This window comes from Crotalus tigris, unplaced genomic scaffold (assembly GCF_016545835.1).
Source record: "Crotalus tigris isolate CLP2741 ecotype Arizona unplaced genomic scaffold, ASM1654583v1 scf7180000023636.1099087, whole genome shotgun sequence".
Taxonomy (NCBI): domain Eukaryota; kingdom Metazoa; phylum Chordata; class Lepidosauria; order Squamata; family Viperidae; genus Crotalus; species Crotalus tigris.
In genome coordinates this window covers 581,311-596,347 of record NW_024100093.1, presented here as the reverse complement: position 1 = coordinate 596,347, position 15,037 = coordinate 581,311, and the positions used below count along the sequence as shown (strand labels likewise).

Below are 15,037 nucleotides of genomic sequence, written 5' to 3'. Positions count from 1 at the left end.
AGCACCTGAAGGCCAGCCAAGGAACAACAGATGGAAACCGATCAAGGAGAGATTCAACCTAGAAATAAGGAGAAATCTTCTGACAGTGAGAACAATCAACCAATGGAACAGTTTGCCTTCAGATGTTGTGGGTGCTTCATCACTGAAAGCTTTCAAGAAGAGACTGGACAGCCATCTGTCAGAAATGGCATAGGGTCCCCTGCTTAAGCAGGGGGTTGGACTAGATGACCTATAAGTTCCCTTCCAAGTCTGTTATTCTATTCTATCTGATCTCCGGTCCCTGCCTCAATTATCTTTAACAATAGCTCTCAGAAATGCAGCTGCTGAGGTAGATACCATGCTTTCCCAGACTGATGAGGACTGCTATGTCAGCAAAACCTGCTTCCCATGACTTTGAAGAGAAAAGCAAAATATCCATTGACTTGGAAAGGAACGAAGGGGGAGAAAGCCTAGGATTTAAATCATGGAGCAAATCCACATATTCAACACACAGGTCTTTTAAGTGAAGCCCAAGGTTTCATCTTATCTTCAATAAAGCAATTACATATGTGTTGTGACAGTGAGCTTCTACTGCCTGAAGGATTACGCGTTTAGTGAGTCAAGATTTGTTGCCATTCTGGCATGAAATTTGGCAGAAAATGGGTTAAATTATCATGACAGGGTTATTGCTTTGGGTACAACCAGCTACAGTAGTGCAGTTCTGTAATATCTAGGGCAGTGGTGGTGAACCTATAGCACGGGTGCCAGAGGCAGCACTCAGAGCCCTCTCTGTGGGCAAGCGTGCCATCGCCCGAGTCCTAGGCCTTCAGCTGGGTTTTATAAAACCTTTTCGCTTTAGGCCTCCGCCGTCATGTACAAAAAAAAAGGTTCACTCAATCAGTCAATTTCAACTTCTCACGAAAAAAAAAGATCTTGCAAGGTTGGAATTGATTGATTGCACTTTAGTCTGCCGTTACCACTGTAGCCACGCCCACCCAATGGGCCACACCCACCCAATGGGCCACATCTACCCGGCACCCGACGATGCATAAGTGGGTTTTGGGTTGCAGTCTGGGCACTAGGTCTCTAAAAGGTTCGCCATCACTGATCTAGGGAGATTGGGCAGAGGATGGATGGGTGGATGGATGGATGATGGAGATGATAGATATACATAGATAGATTGTTAGAAGATAGAAGAGTGAGCGAGAGAGAGAAATAACCTACTGGTCACTTTAAGCTGCCATGGGAACACTTCTTCCACTAAGGCTCCTATTGCAATCTATTTGGGCTGTGAGAAAACCAGGTTCTTTCAAACTGAGCTTTTCTCTATTATCTATCAGGTTTTCAGCCACTTCTTGGCTTGGAGAAACACCTAGGTCAGGGGTAGGCAACCTTGGCTCTTTTATGACTCGTGAACTTCAACTCCCAGAATTCCATGCTGGCTCAGGAATTCTGGGAGTTGAAGTCCACGAGTCATAAAAGAGCCAAGGTTGCCTACCCCTGACCTAGGTCAACCCAAATAGCAGCTGATTGTGCTCGAAGAACTACGTAATGAAACTTATATGTCTCTAGTTTGGCGTCTTCATGGCACAACTTTCCCACTTGATGTGTCTGTCGTCTCTGGTTAGTCTGCTTTTGCACCCAGGGGGAATCTCTTCTGCAGAAGTGCCAAATTCAGGTTCCTTCCTCCCTTTGAATACACTCGTGCAAAACACTTGCAGAAAGTCAGATTATGAACCACCTTTACAGAAAGTCAATGAAAGTACAGTATTGTATACATTTTCCAAGGGAGGTTTGTTTTTTATTTTTTTTTTAGAAAAGGTTATGGCTTTGTTTTCATTACTGCCAATCAGATGCGTCTCACTATTGGGAATATAACTGAACCTCCACCACTGATCTCAAGACCCACATATCTGACCCTTCAAATAATCATTTAAATAACAGTGTGGGTATTTTTCTCCTTTATTAATTAATAGAACAAAAATTGTATATAAAACAATAGAAAAAATACGGAAAAGAAAAATAAAGTGGGGGAGAAAGATAACAGTTGCCCATATGGGAGATTTTCAGTGGACATACTGAGAATTTTGAATATATGTTGTAGATTTGGCCACAAAATGGCTGCCATGTTGCCACAAGTAACATAATAACTGCTTATCAGAAGTTGAATAGGATGTTTTTCAACTCTGCCACTGGTCTTTGACAAGGAAATCCCTAATACTCTTTCCTTTCCTTTCCTTTCCTTTCCTTTCCTTTCCCCTGATTTTCACTGACTTTATAAATGAAATATTGTACCCCTAAGCCTTGACTTAATTTCCATAATTTTATATACTTTAAATTATGATGCCATATGTAGAGATAACGCTCAGCTGACACTGATGAAAAAATAACCTCACATATAATGGCTTTATACTAAGGATTTGCTCAATTGTTTTGTTCCAAATGATCTTAAAAAGATTCCCAGTCATTTCCAGAGACAGCTTGCATTTGTCATGATGCTTAAGTTTTTGGGTTTTTTTAAGCTTGTAAAAAAGACATTTTATAGCATCTCTGACTAATGGTTAAAGTACAAATGTTTTCCCCATCACCAAGAATGTTCCTGTTGCAGACGGCTGAATCTGTGTGGCTTCTTTTTTAGGAGTTTTGACATCAATGTAGACATAGATAAACACTTCAGACAGTCCCGCTCTGAGTTTCACAACATTCGATGCAGCCATCCTGACAACAATTTGCTGTTATACTCAAGAATGTGGACGAGGGCCTGGAGTTTAGCTTTATGTTGCTTTGCAGTCATGATTTGCACAGAAGAACTATTTATCTCCAGAAATAATTCTCTACATAAGGACTGTCCTCCAGATTGTTCTGGAAGAAAAAGAGTCAGGAGAATCCCACTCAGAAGAAGCTACTGCTGGCTGAAAGGCTGTTGCCCAGGCAGAGATGACAATTGCAACTTTCAATACGATGCCAGAAATGCCACATGCTATTGTGATGAGTTTTGTACTTCTGAACCTGCTGATTCTATTGACTGCTGCCCGGACTTCTGGCTGGTCTGCCACAAACATACTCCTGAGCATGTAAGACCTCAGGTACAGCAATGGGGTAAGTGTTATATTCCCACCAGACAGAGGAATGTGACTGACTGAATGCTGTAAAAAGGTTCAGAGTCTTGTAGATGAGCCTTGGAGATCAGTGGGACAACTTGCCTTCAGAAATTGTTAGTGCTCCATCTCTGGAGGTTTTCAAGAAGAGATAAGACAGCCATTTGTCTGAAATGATATAGGTATGGTATAGGGCAGGGGTCTTCAAACTTGGCCCTTTGATGATTTGTGGACTTCAACTCCCAGAATTCCTCAGCCAGCATGCCTGGCTGAGGCATTCTGGGAGTTGAAGTCCACAAGTCATCAAAAGGCCAAGTTTGAAGACCCCTGGTATAGGGTCTCCTGCTTGAGCATGGGTTGGACTAGAAGTCCTCCAAGGTTCCTTCCAACTTTTGTTATTCTGTTATGAGTCCTCTTAAGAGCTTGCAAAAAGTATGGTTGGTAAATGTGCAGAAGAAAGAAAGGGAGAGACGAAGTTATACTGTAGTTTCCTGCATTTCTCTTTTTTTAAAAAAAATACTGTGAAATTTATTAGAAAACACATCAATCGTTCCCTTTTTTCATATATAAAAGCAATATTGGGAAAATGGAAGATGATAAATTGCTTTATTAATGCAAGTTAATAAAGTGTTTAAAATTCAATATCACCGTGCATTACTATTTCATCTGCCATTACCCTACTACTCTTGAAGACTTTATTTCAGTTCTTTTAATAAGTTCAGCTCATCTGGGAAGCTGGGTCTTTCTCGCTTTCATAAAAAAATTAAAATGTGTCTAGCAAGAGCGAAAAAAGAGCTATCCCTCTGAGACGGTAGTTCTATCTTCTCAGCTCCATAAGTGATTGAAGGGTACAAGCAGTTAGACAGCTGTTCCCAAAATAAATAGCAGTAGATGGAATGACTTTATGTCTAATTTAACTGTTAAATTGGCCTTTTCTACTCTGTTTAAAAACTAAATATTGCTGTTTCCTATTAATTTCAAGAGAATTCTTTTGACATTATGTCAGCTGTCTTAAAATCCAGATAGATAGCAAGAAAACTGAGGATTAGTAATAGTGTTATCATATATTACATATGGCATTTGAAGATTAAAAGGCTGCAGAGTTTGTCAACTCTGACATATTTAAACTAAGTTAGGCCATTGGTCTGCTTTACTGGGATTTTAACATTTGTTTTTATTTTATTTTAGAAGAGTTTTAGTAAAGTCTTTTTTGGTCTGGACTTACTAGTTGAATGAAAAATCTTTTGCATGGAAATATGCTCTGTCATAGAGCCTTTGTCTTTTTTTGGTGGCTTAGAGCCAGTGTTGATTCCTGGCAACTGCCTGGATAGGACTCTGCAGTTTCTTGGTGAGATTTCAGAAGTGGTATGCCCTTGCTTGCTTCTGAGGGATGAGAAAGAGTGACTGTGTCAGACCTGCCCCAATCTGACCCCTTAGTAAAGAAAGACCCTCGACTTCATTTGGTTGAAGCAAAAGGTTCTTTTACTAAAAGATGTTGACTGCAGTAAAGTCAAGCTAGATCTGGGTTTCCTGTGCTCAAAAGTTACAGAAACATTTCCCCTCATTCCAACCCTCCCTCCACCCCATGACCAGTCCATCTTCAGCCAATTGCAATGCACCAAAGAGTTTTGAGAACACTGAGATAATTTGGGGCTATTCATATTCTTTCTCAGGGTTCTTGGTCTTGAATACTGGTACAAACTATTCTGAGCTTCTCTGGCCTTTATCACTTGTCATTCCTGCTCCCTATTTTCCATCATGTACACACACAACTTTATTGCCCATCTATCCCCCCCCCCCGCCGCTGCCCTTCTAGCCTTTGATAGAAGGATTCTTGTGAGGCTACAACCTGAACCTGACAGATCTGACAGACTGGTCCAAGGACATCCAGCTGACTTTGTGCCCCAGGCAGGACTAGAACTGACAGTCTCCCAGTTTCTAGCCTAATGCCTTAACTACTAAACCAAACTGGCTCTTGACATTTCAAATATTGCCTCTGGCTGCCATAAAGTTTTATACCAACAAGTTGCAATTCTAGAATGTCTTACTTGAAGAAGACTCATTGTGGCATTCTACTAAATGAAAGGATGCAGGTTTCCTTGTGTGGCTGCAATCTGAAATCTGTCCAAGCGGATGGAACATAGCAGGATTTACTTCTAAATAAGCATTGCTGTAAGGAATGTTGGAGTAAGCAGAACCACACTAATTTGCATTTTAAGTAAATGTATTAGTTTTCAACTATGGTCATGAGATACCGCAACAATTTCCTCACTCATAATTGGCATTAAAGTCAGCTGTGCTGTCCATAATACTTGTTGCATACTTGTTACATGATTTTTAAAGGGGTGGGAAAAGGGATCCCCATACACCAAAAAGAACTCTTAGGTGGTGTTTGAGTTTCTATTTATACTGCAAGCTTCTCCAATTACATCCCCATCTATACAACTCCCATAAGAGATATAGTAGTGCAGTGGTTAGAATGCAGTATTGCAAGCTAACTCTGCCCACAACCAGGAGTTCAGTCCTGACTGGCTCAAAGTTGACTCAGCTTCCCATCCTTCTGAGATCACTAAAATGAGGACCCAGATTGTTGGGGGCAATAGACTGACTCTATAAAATGCTTAGAGAGGGTTGTAAAGCACTATAAAGCAGCATGTAAGTCTAAATGCTATTGCTATAATTCCATTTGAAGAACATCGGACTGGAAAAATCACAATGAGAATTGCATGAGTGGGTCTCTTCCTACATGTTAAACTATAAAAACTTGGTCAATATTTTAAAAGCTCTAAATATAAATCTCAGATGTTGCTCATGTTGAATGGGGAAAAAAGTTTTGATTTGGCTACAACTAAAATCTCATGAAAAGCAAAAGAAAAAAAAAGATACTTTCTCTCCTCATACATCAAGCTCTGTAATCCCTATTGAGTACAAATTGCATCTGGCAGTTTCCCAAAGCATGATATCTCAACCTCATCAGCAAATTTTCTTCAAGTTGGCAATCTGCTGTGCAGCTCTCCTTGCCAAGAGAAGCCCAGATTGGAGAACATTTAATTACTATTAATTGGGGCTGAAGCTCCCTGGTGTGACTTCAACTATATCAGAAGATTCCTGTCCAGATCTTTGGCTACAGAGTTTGGTGGAACTTGCTTTCCTAAAGAATGTCACAATTCCTGAAGATCTGTAACAATGCACAAAATAATGTTTCTTTTTTTTAAAAAAAAAAAAAAAAAGATCTGCTTTGAAAAAAAAGGAACAATATAAAAATTATTCAAGCAAGAAACAAGAGAACTCTTTGGCAGAGGGCAGTGATTTATTATTGTTTTGATATTGCAATATTTGCAAATGCTTCCACAGTGGCCAGCAAATGATAGGAATTTTATTACTACTAGAGATCCTAAAACAATTTACAGTATTAGAGATTGTGTTCCTCCATACCTTTATTTAACAGTTTTCAAGCTCTTTTACCAAGAGCTGCTTGATCCCCTGAGTGCTTACAATCTAAAATTTTAGATAGGAGAAATAATAGCAGCACACAGGCAATTTAAACAGGGAAGCAATAAATGAGAGCATGAATTTAAGTTTAGTTTCTGATGAACTTACAGCACACTATGCCTTAAAACTAGAACAGGCATAAGTAATCAGTTGTCCTTCATGTTTGAGGTTTGAAATACCATTAACACTATCCACCTAAGCCAATGGGAACAGATTATCCAAACTGTAATTCAAAGCATTTGAAAGGGAACAAGTTGCTTTTCCTAAATCGGGAAATTCAGCCAATGATTCTGTATGAAGAACAGAAGTTAAGGCAGGATCTGATGGAAATAAGAGGAAAAGGTCATTTTCCCCACTAGTGACTTCTAGCATTTTCCTACATATCACCCAGCCATAAGTGAAGTGATATAAAACTCATCTAACTGTCAGGAAATTTCTCCTCATTTCTAGGTTAGTTCTTTTCTTGATTAGTTTCCATCCATTGCTTCTTAACAGAATAACAAAGTTGGAAGGGACTAATCCAAGCCCCTGCTCAAGCAGGAGACCCTATACCATTTCAGACAAATGGTTGTTCAATCTTTTTTTAAAAACCTCCAGTGTTGGATGACCCACAACTTCTGGAGGCAAGTCATTCCACTGATCAATTGTTAACAGTTCATGTATCACATGATCAGCTGCATCACATGATCATCAAGTTATATAATTCATGATGACTGTGTGTAATCTTGCCATTCAACATTCAAAGAAGGCTTAGAATAAAGATTTGTGAACTGCAGTGAACCTTCCTCTAATAATGTATCTAGTCTAAGTAGTGTTCAGAAATTTTAACTTCATACTTTTCTATTTACACCAACTTCAATTTTTTTTATCTGAAAGAAACCAGACTGATTTTCAAACACTTAGGAAAGTGTTGACTTCCTCTCAATCCCAGTTAGTTTTCCACATATTTCACCAACCGAAATCTACTGTACGTATGAGACTATGTGAACCTCTAGGAACTAAGCAGCATCCTCTGTGGTAACTTGTTCTGCCTTCAGTTGCTTTGGAGAATAGGTTGACTCCCTCTTCTTTGTGATAGCCCCTGAGATACTGGAACACTCGTCCTCATGATTTTGCACAGATATGGTTGGAGAACTGTCAGAAATGGTGTATGTTGATAAGAGGAGAAATACACAGTAATGTGCAAAGGAAGAGGATGCTGAAAGACAATATGAGACTTTCAGTTACAGAGCAATGACAGGACTGGAGGAATGAAAATCTGACCTAATTAAATATATGTAAATATAGAAAGAAACAGAAACTACCATCATGATTTGAAGAAGTCATGATCAGAGTGACAGGAGAGAAGCATGGGAGACCCCTGAGGGAGGCACATGAGTGTGCTGGCGATGGGGGATTCTGTTAATGTGTTTATGACATCATTACAGATATGCCACAGGTATATATTTATGTATCATTATTTTCATATTGTAATTTTGTGCTGGGAATTCTGCTGGAGAGAGAGGATTGTTTGGCAGCAGACTATTGGGCAGAGATGAAGGGACTAATATGAAATCTTAGGCGATGGACCTGATTTTTTTTTTTTTTTTTTTTTTTTTAGGGGACAGAGAAAATGGGCTGTTTTCAAAGTGCTAAACTTGAAGGTTTCATGACCTGGATCCTTGCTAAATGTGGAGAACTATAGACTTTTATTTATTTCTATCCTGCCTTTATTATTTTTACAAATAACTGAAGGCGGTAAACATATCCAACACACTTTCCTCCTCCTCCTACACATCAAAAACCCTGTGAGGTGGGATGGCCTGAGATACAATGAGTGGTCCAAGGTCACCCAGCTGGTTTTCATGGCTAAAGCTGGACAAGTTCTTGTTATGCAGGAGGACCAAGGATCTTTGTCTAGTTCCTTCAAGCATAGTTGAATCTCACCTTGGACAGTTTTAATCAAATAGAATCACTTGGGTTGGAAAGAAAGGTAATAGTCTTTATCTCTCTAGGCAATTTGTCTAGATCTTTAGGTTCTAGAAGCTAAAAAAGATAAAAAGACAACTAGGAGAGCAATTGCCTAGTTTATGTCTAGCTGCTAAATGCTGGAGTTTTGATTGAGCTAATAATTATATTTTGTGAGCCACAGCAAACAGACTACATTGCCAACTGTGTTGCATCCACCATTAAGCAAGAAGTAAATATGTTTCAGGCCCTACTTGTAAATATCTTCAAGGTTTTATTTAAGAATTTTTTTTTCCGTTCAAATTTGTCTGATTCTTAGAGACTACCTGGACAAGTCCTTGCAGTTTTCTTGGCAAGGTTTTTTTTTAGAATTGGTTTACCATTGCCTGCTTCCTAGGGCTGAGTGATTGACTGGACCAAGGTCATCCAGCTGGCTTTCTGCTTATGGGGGGACTAGAATTCACGGTCTCCCCAGTCTCTAGCCTTACACCAAATTGGCTCTTTAAAAGAAGTACAAAACATTAATTTGGAGAAGGAAAAGTAGAAGCTATTTTTTTAAAAAAAAGTACTTCAGGAATGAAATAGAAACAAGGTTAATGGAAATAGAATAATTCTTAAATTCCATTACAAGGGCTGCACTGGGCATGCTTCTTAACATCTTTTTTCAGATATTCTTTTTCTTCAATTCATCCTTTTTCTGCATGGATGAATTATTAATTCAGTTCACTGATGCAAAAAATTAAGTTTCCTACTTGACATAGGAGCATCATCTTTTGGGAAGATTGCACACACTAGCAATTTTCTAATTATTACCTCTTTTTCTATGCTTTGTGTTGGCAGATTGCTTCAAAGATGGACAGCATTATGAAGAAGGAGCAATATTTAAAGATAACTGCAACAGTTGGTAATGTCCCTAAGAGAAAGGAATGAAAAATCTTCATTGATACAAATGATTACATTACATTCACATTAATTTGAATGAGTGCTCCCCTAGTATGTACAAATCAAAGAGAAATCATTTGGCAGCCTGCATCACAACACCCCATGAATTACTTGCAGATGTGTTGCTGTGTTGCTGGGCTGCTGTGCTGCAATCTGGATAAACTGGTACTGTAAGAGTACATTTATGCAGTTTGAAGGTGGAGCTGCCTATTATGTTAAATATTTACACTGGGGGAAAAAAATGTGGAGAGCAACAACAGTAGGCACAAGCAATGGATGGAAACTAATCAAGGAGAGACATAACCTAGAACTAAGGAGAAATTTCCTGTCGGTTAGAACAATCAGTGGAACGACTTGCCTCCAGAAGGTGTGAATGCTCCACCAACGGAAGTTTTTAAGAAGAGATTGGGCAACCATTTGTCTGAAATGGTATAGGGCAGGGGTAGGCAACCTTAGCTCTTTTATGACTCGTGGACTTCAACTCCCAGAATTCCTGAGACAGCCATGCTGGCTCAGGAATTCTGGGAGTTGAAGTCCACGAATCATAAAAGAGCCAAGGTTGCCTAGGGTTTCCTGCCGGAGTAGGGGGTTTGAACTAGAAGACTCCAAGGTCCCTTCCAACTTTATTATTATTATTATTATTATTATTATTATTATTATTATTATTATTATTATTATTATACCACACATGAAAGAGTTTAAACTAGTTACTTTATTATTCTATTGCTTATTTCACAGGAATCTTCCCAGACTGGCAGGTTCTCCTGGGAAACACTAGATGAAACTCAAAGGCATTCAGGGGGTGTCAGACTTTGCCCTTTTGTATTTATGTAATGAGTCCAGGCTGATTCCCAGTTTGATGCCTCCTTCCAACTAGGATGGTTGTTCTCCATCAGGTGCAAGAAATCTCCATCAGATTTCTTGGCTAGGTCTTATGTTTGTGGCATTTGAGCATGAAAATTTCACAAGCACATCACTTGTGATATACTGTGTTTAGTTCTTCATAATTTTATTTTCTCGTGTAAAACTATTCTCTGTTCCCTTCCTTTCAGCAAGTGTGTAAACAGTCATTGGAGATGCACAGATGTAACCTGCCTCATTCAGCCCAAATTAATTGAGCAAATCAACAGTGGGACCTATGGGTAAGCATTTTGATTTGTGTGACTCTCAGGCAAATAGCTTCCCCTTTATTTACAGAGAAAGTATCAAGTGGGTTGTTGCCATGATACACTAATTCTTGTGAATGCCTGCACTACATATGAATTCATGTGCACACGTACCGGTTTTCTAATATGTTTTAGCGTTAGAAATAAATCTACAAAATCAATTCATCACTAAACAGCAATAAAGCTGAACTGTCTGGAGTTCTAGGTTTGCAAATTTTAGAATTTTGCAATTTATGACTTCAAAAAGGAATGATTTCCAGTTTTTACAACTCTTATTCCGTAAGATAGGAATCTATGTGGTCCTAATGTAATGAAGAAATGTGCTACAGGCATATTGCCAAGATTTGCTTCTGAACTAACTGATCTTACAGGAGAGGGGGGAAAATATTGCCATCAATCATAATTTTAGTTTCCTGCTGTTGATAACAGCCTTCTTTGATAGGTTTATGCAACACCATCCCAAAAAAAAAAAATCTTATTAGAAGTGAACATTTTTTTGGCTTCACTTTCTAATCATACTCTGTCCTTGTGAATTTTTAATTATTAACTGAGAATAATCATCCATACATCTGCAAAAATGAGTTCTGGCCTATTATCTATTAATATGAAAGATTATACTGCCACCAACTTTTTATATAAGGTGCCATAAGGTGAGGAGCATTCACAGAGGAGTAGAAAAAAGTCAAGGTGACAGCCACAACTAGTGATTAAATTTTGTTCCTTTTTTACATATGTTAGCTAGGAGTTTTCCTAGCTAACTGTGACTGGTATCTTGAGCAGTTTTATCACAATACATGAGACAGACTTGTTTGAGACGGTGTACAAAATATGCAGTTTTGAGTGAGTCACTTTAAAAAGGCAAACAAAACCCCCTCACAACAGCTAGGTTCACACAACACATCCAACTTGGTGACTGAATTGCATCATTTTTTTTTAAACACACAATATACTGAATCATGAACTAACCAAGCAGGCTGTGTTCCCAGAGCGTACTACTAAGCCAAATACATATATATGTAATTCTCCACTTAGAACCACAACTGAGCCCAGAATTATGGTCATTAGGTTGTTGCTGTCATTAAGCAAGGCGCTCATGTAGCTCTCCCTATTATGCGGAGCATGGGGTGCCATAGGGGCTGGGGGGAGGCCCTGGTTACTGAAAGAATGATTGTAAGTTGAGGACTATCTGTACCCAAAACAGCCTTAATAAAGATTCAAATCAACAAGGCTCAACATGTGGTGTGAATAAATGCAATTATTTGAACTTTAATTGACCTGGCTAAGCAGATCATCTTAACACCATCACTGGCTATGTTGGGAGTGGAGGAAAAGGAAATCCTGCATTTCGTCTCCATCCCATCCCCCCCCCCCCATTATTTGAAGAACATTAACAGATTGATTAGCATGTGAAGGGCAGTAGAGGGATGGGATAATGAAGGAATCTTTAGAATTTTTTAGGATCAGTAGAATTTTGAAACTGGCCTTCTAAGGATTCCTTGATGGTCTCATCCCTCTCCTGGCCACTATTAGCTTTTTTTTGTTCATGTCCATGTCAAATCCAAAAATTATCAATGCAAAATAAAAATATAAAGTCATGGGACAGATTCATGTTATCAACCATCATGCTTCATAAGTTCCAGAATCCTGAAACAATTGTGTTGATTCCAAGCATAGGAAACATAATCATCTTTGCTTATATTAGCATCAACTGGTTGCATGAAATGAAATTTGACAAAATATTTATAAACGCTAGCACCCCTGAATGTGCCGAGTTTAAAACAGCCACGTTTTAAACACACCTTTATATACAAATATACATACATATCTGATGCATTCTATCTATTTGTGAGACAGATGGAAAGCTGATAACTACAGCCAGTTCTGGGGAATGAGCTTGAAAGAAGGTTTCAATTATCGTCTTGGCACATTTCACCCATCGGCTGCCCTGTTGGACATGCGACCTGTCACGGTAGGTCTCCATTTTTTCTCTTTTCGATTCAAAGTACAAACATCAGATGTATTCCACCATAGCCCACAGGTTGCATGCAGCCCTGGATAGCTAGTATTGTGGTCCCACAAGATTGCAAACTTTTACCATTATTATGTATCTATGTACATGAAGTATATCATATATTTTATATGTGGCCCAAGGCAATTCCTCTTCACTCAATGCAGCCCAGGAAAGCCAAAAGGTTGGACACCCATGCTCTAGATAAGAGGCTTTTTTTGTGTGTGTGCGTGTGTACAACACTCAAAGATCTAACATTTATAGGTAGTTGATTAATCAAGACAACAAATCTTCCCTATGAAAATGATTGTTTTTTTCACAGCTGATTGTGTTTACTCAGGTAAATATTTGTAATGAAATGTAAACATTCCTCTATTTCCTAATTTTAGAGTTTCATTATATCTGCATCTCCCTGTAACCCAAGAATAGAAGATCAGTTTTCCTCTTGATGTTGCTGAAGTACAGCTCCCATCCTTCAGCATTGGAAGTATAGTTCAGCATCAAAAAGCCAGACATTTCTCACCTCTTTGTAAACTGTCACAAAGCTAATAACAATCTGCAAACCATTCTCGCTGCAGCATTTTCCACGTGGATCCAAACACACCAAATGTCCCGAACATCTTCAAAATGATTTTTGTGGGGTCCTTGGTGCTCTCTGAGCTCAGTTGTTTTCTTGCAGATGTTTCAGTATCAAACTAGATAACACCATCAGTGTTAGCAAAGAGTGGGGTTTGCTCTTTTTTTATATACCAGTGGCTTGCCCTGTCTGTTGGTGGGAATGGTCTTGGTTCTTGATTAGACAGTTGTTTACTGTTAGCTTGTTGCTCTGTGTTGGTAGTTCCTTGATTTTTTTTTTTTTTTGCCTTGCATGTATTTTCATTTGGATCAAAATCACGTCACAGCACATGAAAAATCTCTGCAGCTCATAACAAAATTCTGTTCTCCCCTATCACCCACCTGTTTGGTTATTGCTCTTTTATTATGGCCCCTCTCCCTGCTCACACAACTAATTCATTTAAGGACAAACATTGACTGAATGTTTGGGAGATGTCACAGTGGTCTGTAATGACAGCCTATGTATACAGCTTGAAGGGTAAGAGGATGAACAAGGCTTTCTGGAGATGGGTCTGTCTGTGGGTGGTTCAGTGATGCAGCCTTGAATCTTACAGCTTTCTGCACCAAAATGTTTGATCTCTTTAGGAAAACACAGCAGCTGTTGCAGACTTCCCTGAATTCTTTGTGGCTTCCTATGAATGGCCAGACTGGATTCATGATCCTTTGGACCAAAGAAACTGTGCAGCATCCTGGGCATTTTCAACTGCAAGTAATGTGCTCTTTTGGCTGCATGGTTGGTGCCTAGAACTGTGATTGAACTATATTTACTTTAAACTTATTCTTGACTTCTTGCTAGGTGTACTTGAAAAGACAGCGTGCAATTTCCCTTTATTTTCAGTTTCTTCTACCCCATTAGACTGCTTCTTCTGAAAAAGAACAACAAGAGTACTTCCCCCCCCCCATAACCCTTCAGAGAAAAAAAATCTAAAATGCTAGCTCAGTGGATTCTTTATGTGCGATCAAAAATGTGCAATAAAAGTATGCAATCAGATACAAGAAACAGATGTTCTTTATAAAGAATATTGCGACTGTGGATAAGCTCTTATAAAAATGGAACGAAACTAACTTCTTAACTCATCCATATTGATGTAACCTAGTTTTAACTATAGAGAATTTTGTTAGCCTTAGTGAATATATGGCATTTCCTGTAGGGCAACCGTATTGGGGCAACATAGATTTAATTCTTGACTATCCATTGGTTAAAGGTCTTCTGTTTGAAGACCTCCAAGGTCCCTTCCAACTCTATAATAATTATAGAATTATTCTATAATTCTGCAAAAAAAACCAAAAAAAAAACCAACTAGCTGGTTTTATTTGCCTATGCAATGCTAAACCATGAGGAAAAAAAAATATCCCCAATTTGATGAGAATCCTTTGAAAAGGTCATGTATCTTCACAGTAATCTACCAAAATTAAGGAGTGCTAGCTGGTTTTATTATTTCCGAGTTTCAATGATTTATTACTACCTCTCAGGCAGAGAGCTTTATAACCGACCTTTTTCCATTGGATAGGTGTAGCTGCAGATAGAACAGCAATTCATTCCCAAGGCCATTTCACAGACAACCTTTCGCCTCAGAATCTAATATCTTGTGCCATTAAGAATCAGCAAGGATGCCAAGGAGGAAGCATAAGCGATGCTTGGTCTTACATCACAAAGTATGGGTAAGTAAGATTGTTATTATTATTCCCAGAAGTAAGAAAGAATCAATTACAGAGAACAATATTACGATACACATACCATCCATTTTAGAGAGATGAGAAGTTTCAGGGTGGATGCCAGTTAATTCTCA

General features: G+C 38.8%; 1 protein-coding gene across 1 annotated transcript in view; it reads left to right on the top strand.

Moving 5' to 3' along the window:
- The first annotated feature begins 2,717 nt into the window (after positions 1–2,717).
- The window catches only part of TINAG (tubulointerstitial nephritis antigen), a 50,038-nt gene continuing 37,718 nt past the window's right edge, over positions 2,718–15,037 (top strand). Inside the window, exons 1-6 of the mRNA XM_039320332.1 lie at positions 2,718–3,078; positions 9,357–9,420; positions 10,511–10,600; positions 12,479–12,593; positions 13,833–13,956; positions 14,759–14,909. Coding sequence (XP_039176266.1) covers positions 2,727–3,078; positions 9,357–9,420; positions 10,511–10,600; positions 12,479–12,593; positions 13,833–13,956; positions 14,759–14,909 — 896 coding nt within the window. The 5' untranslated portion in view covers positions 2,718–2,726. The remainder of the gene's footprint in view (positions 3,079–9,356; positions 9,421–10,510; positions 10,601–12,478; positions 12,594–13,832; positions 13,957–14,758; positions 14,910–15,037) is intronic.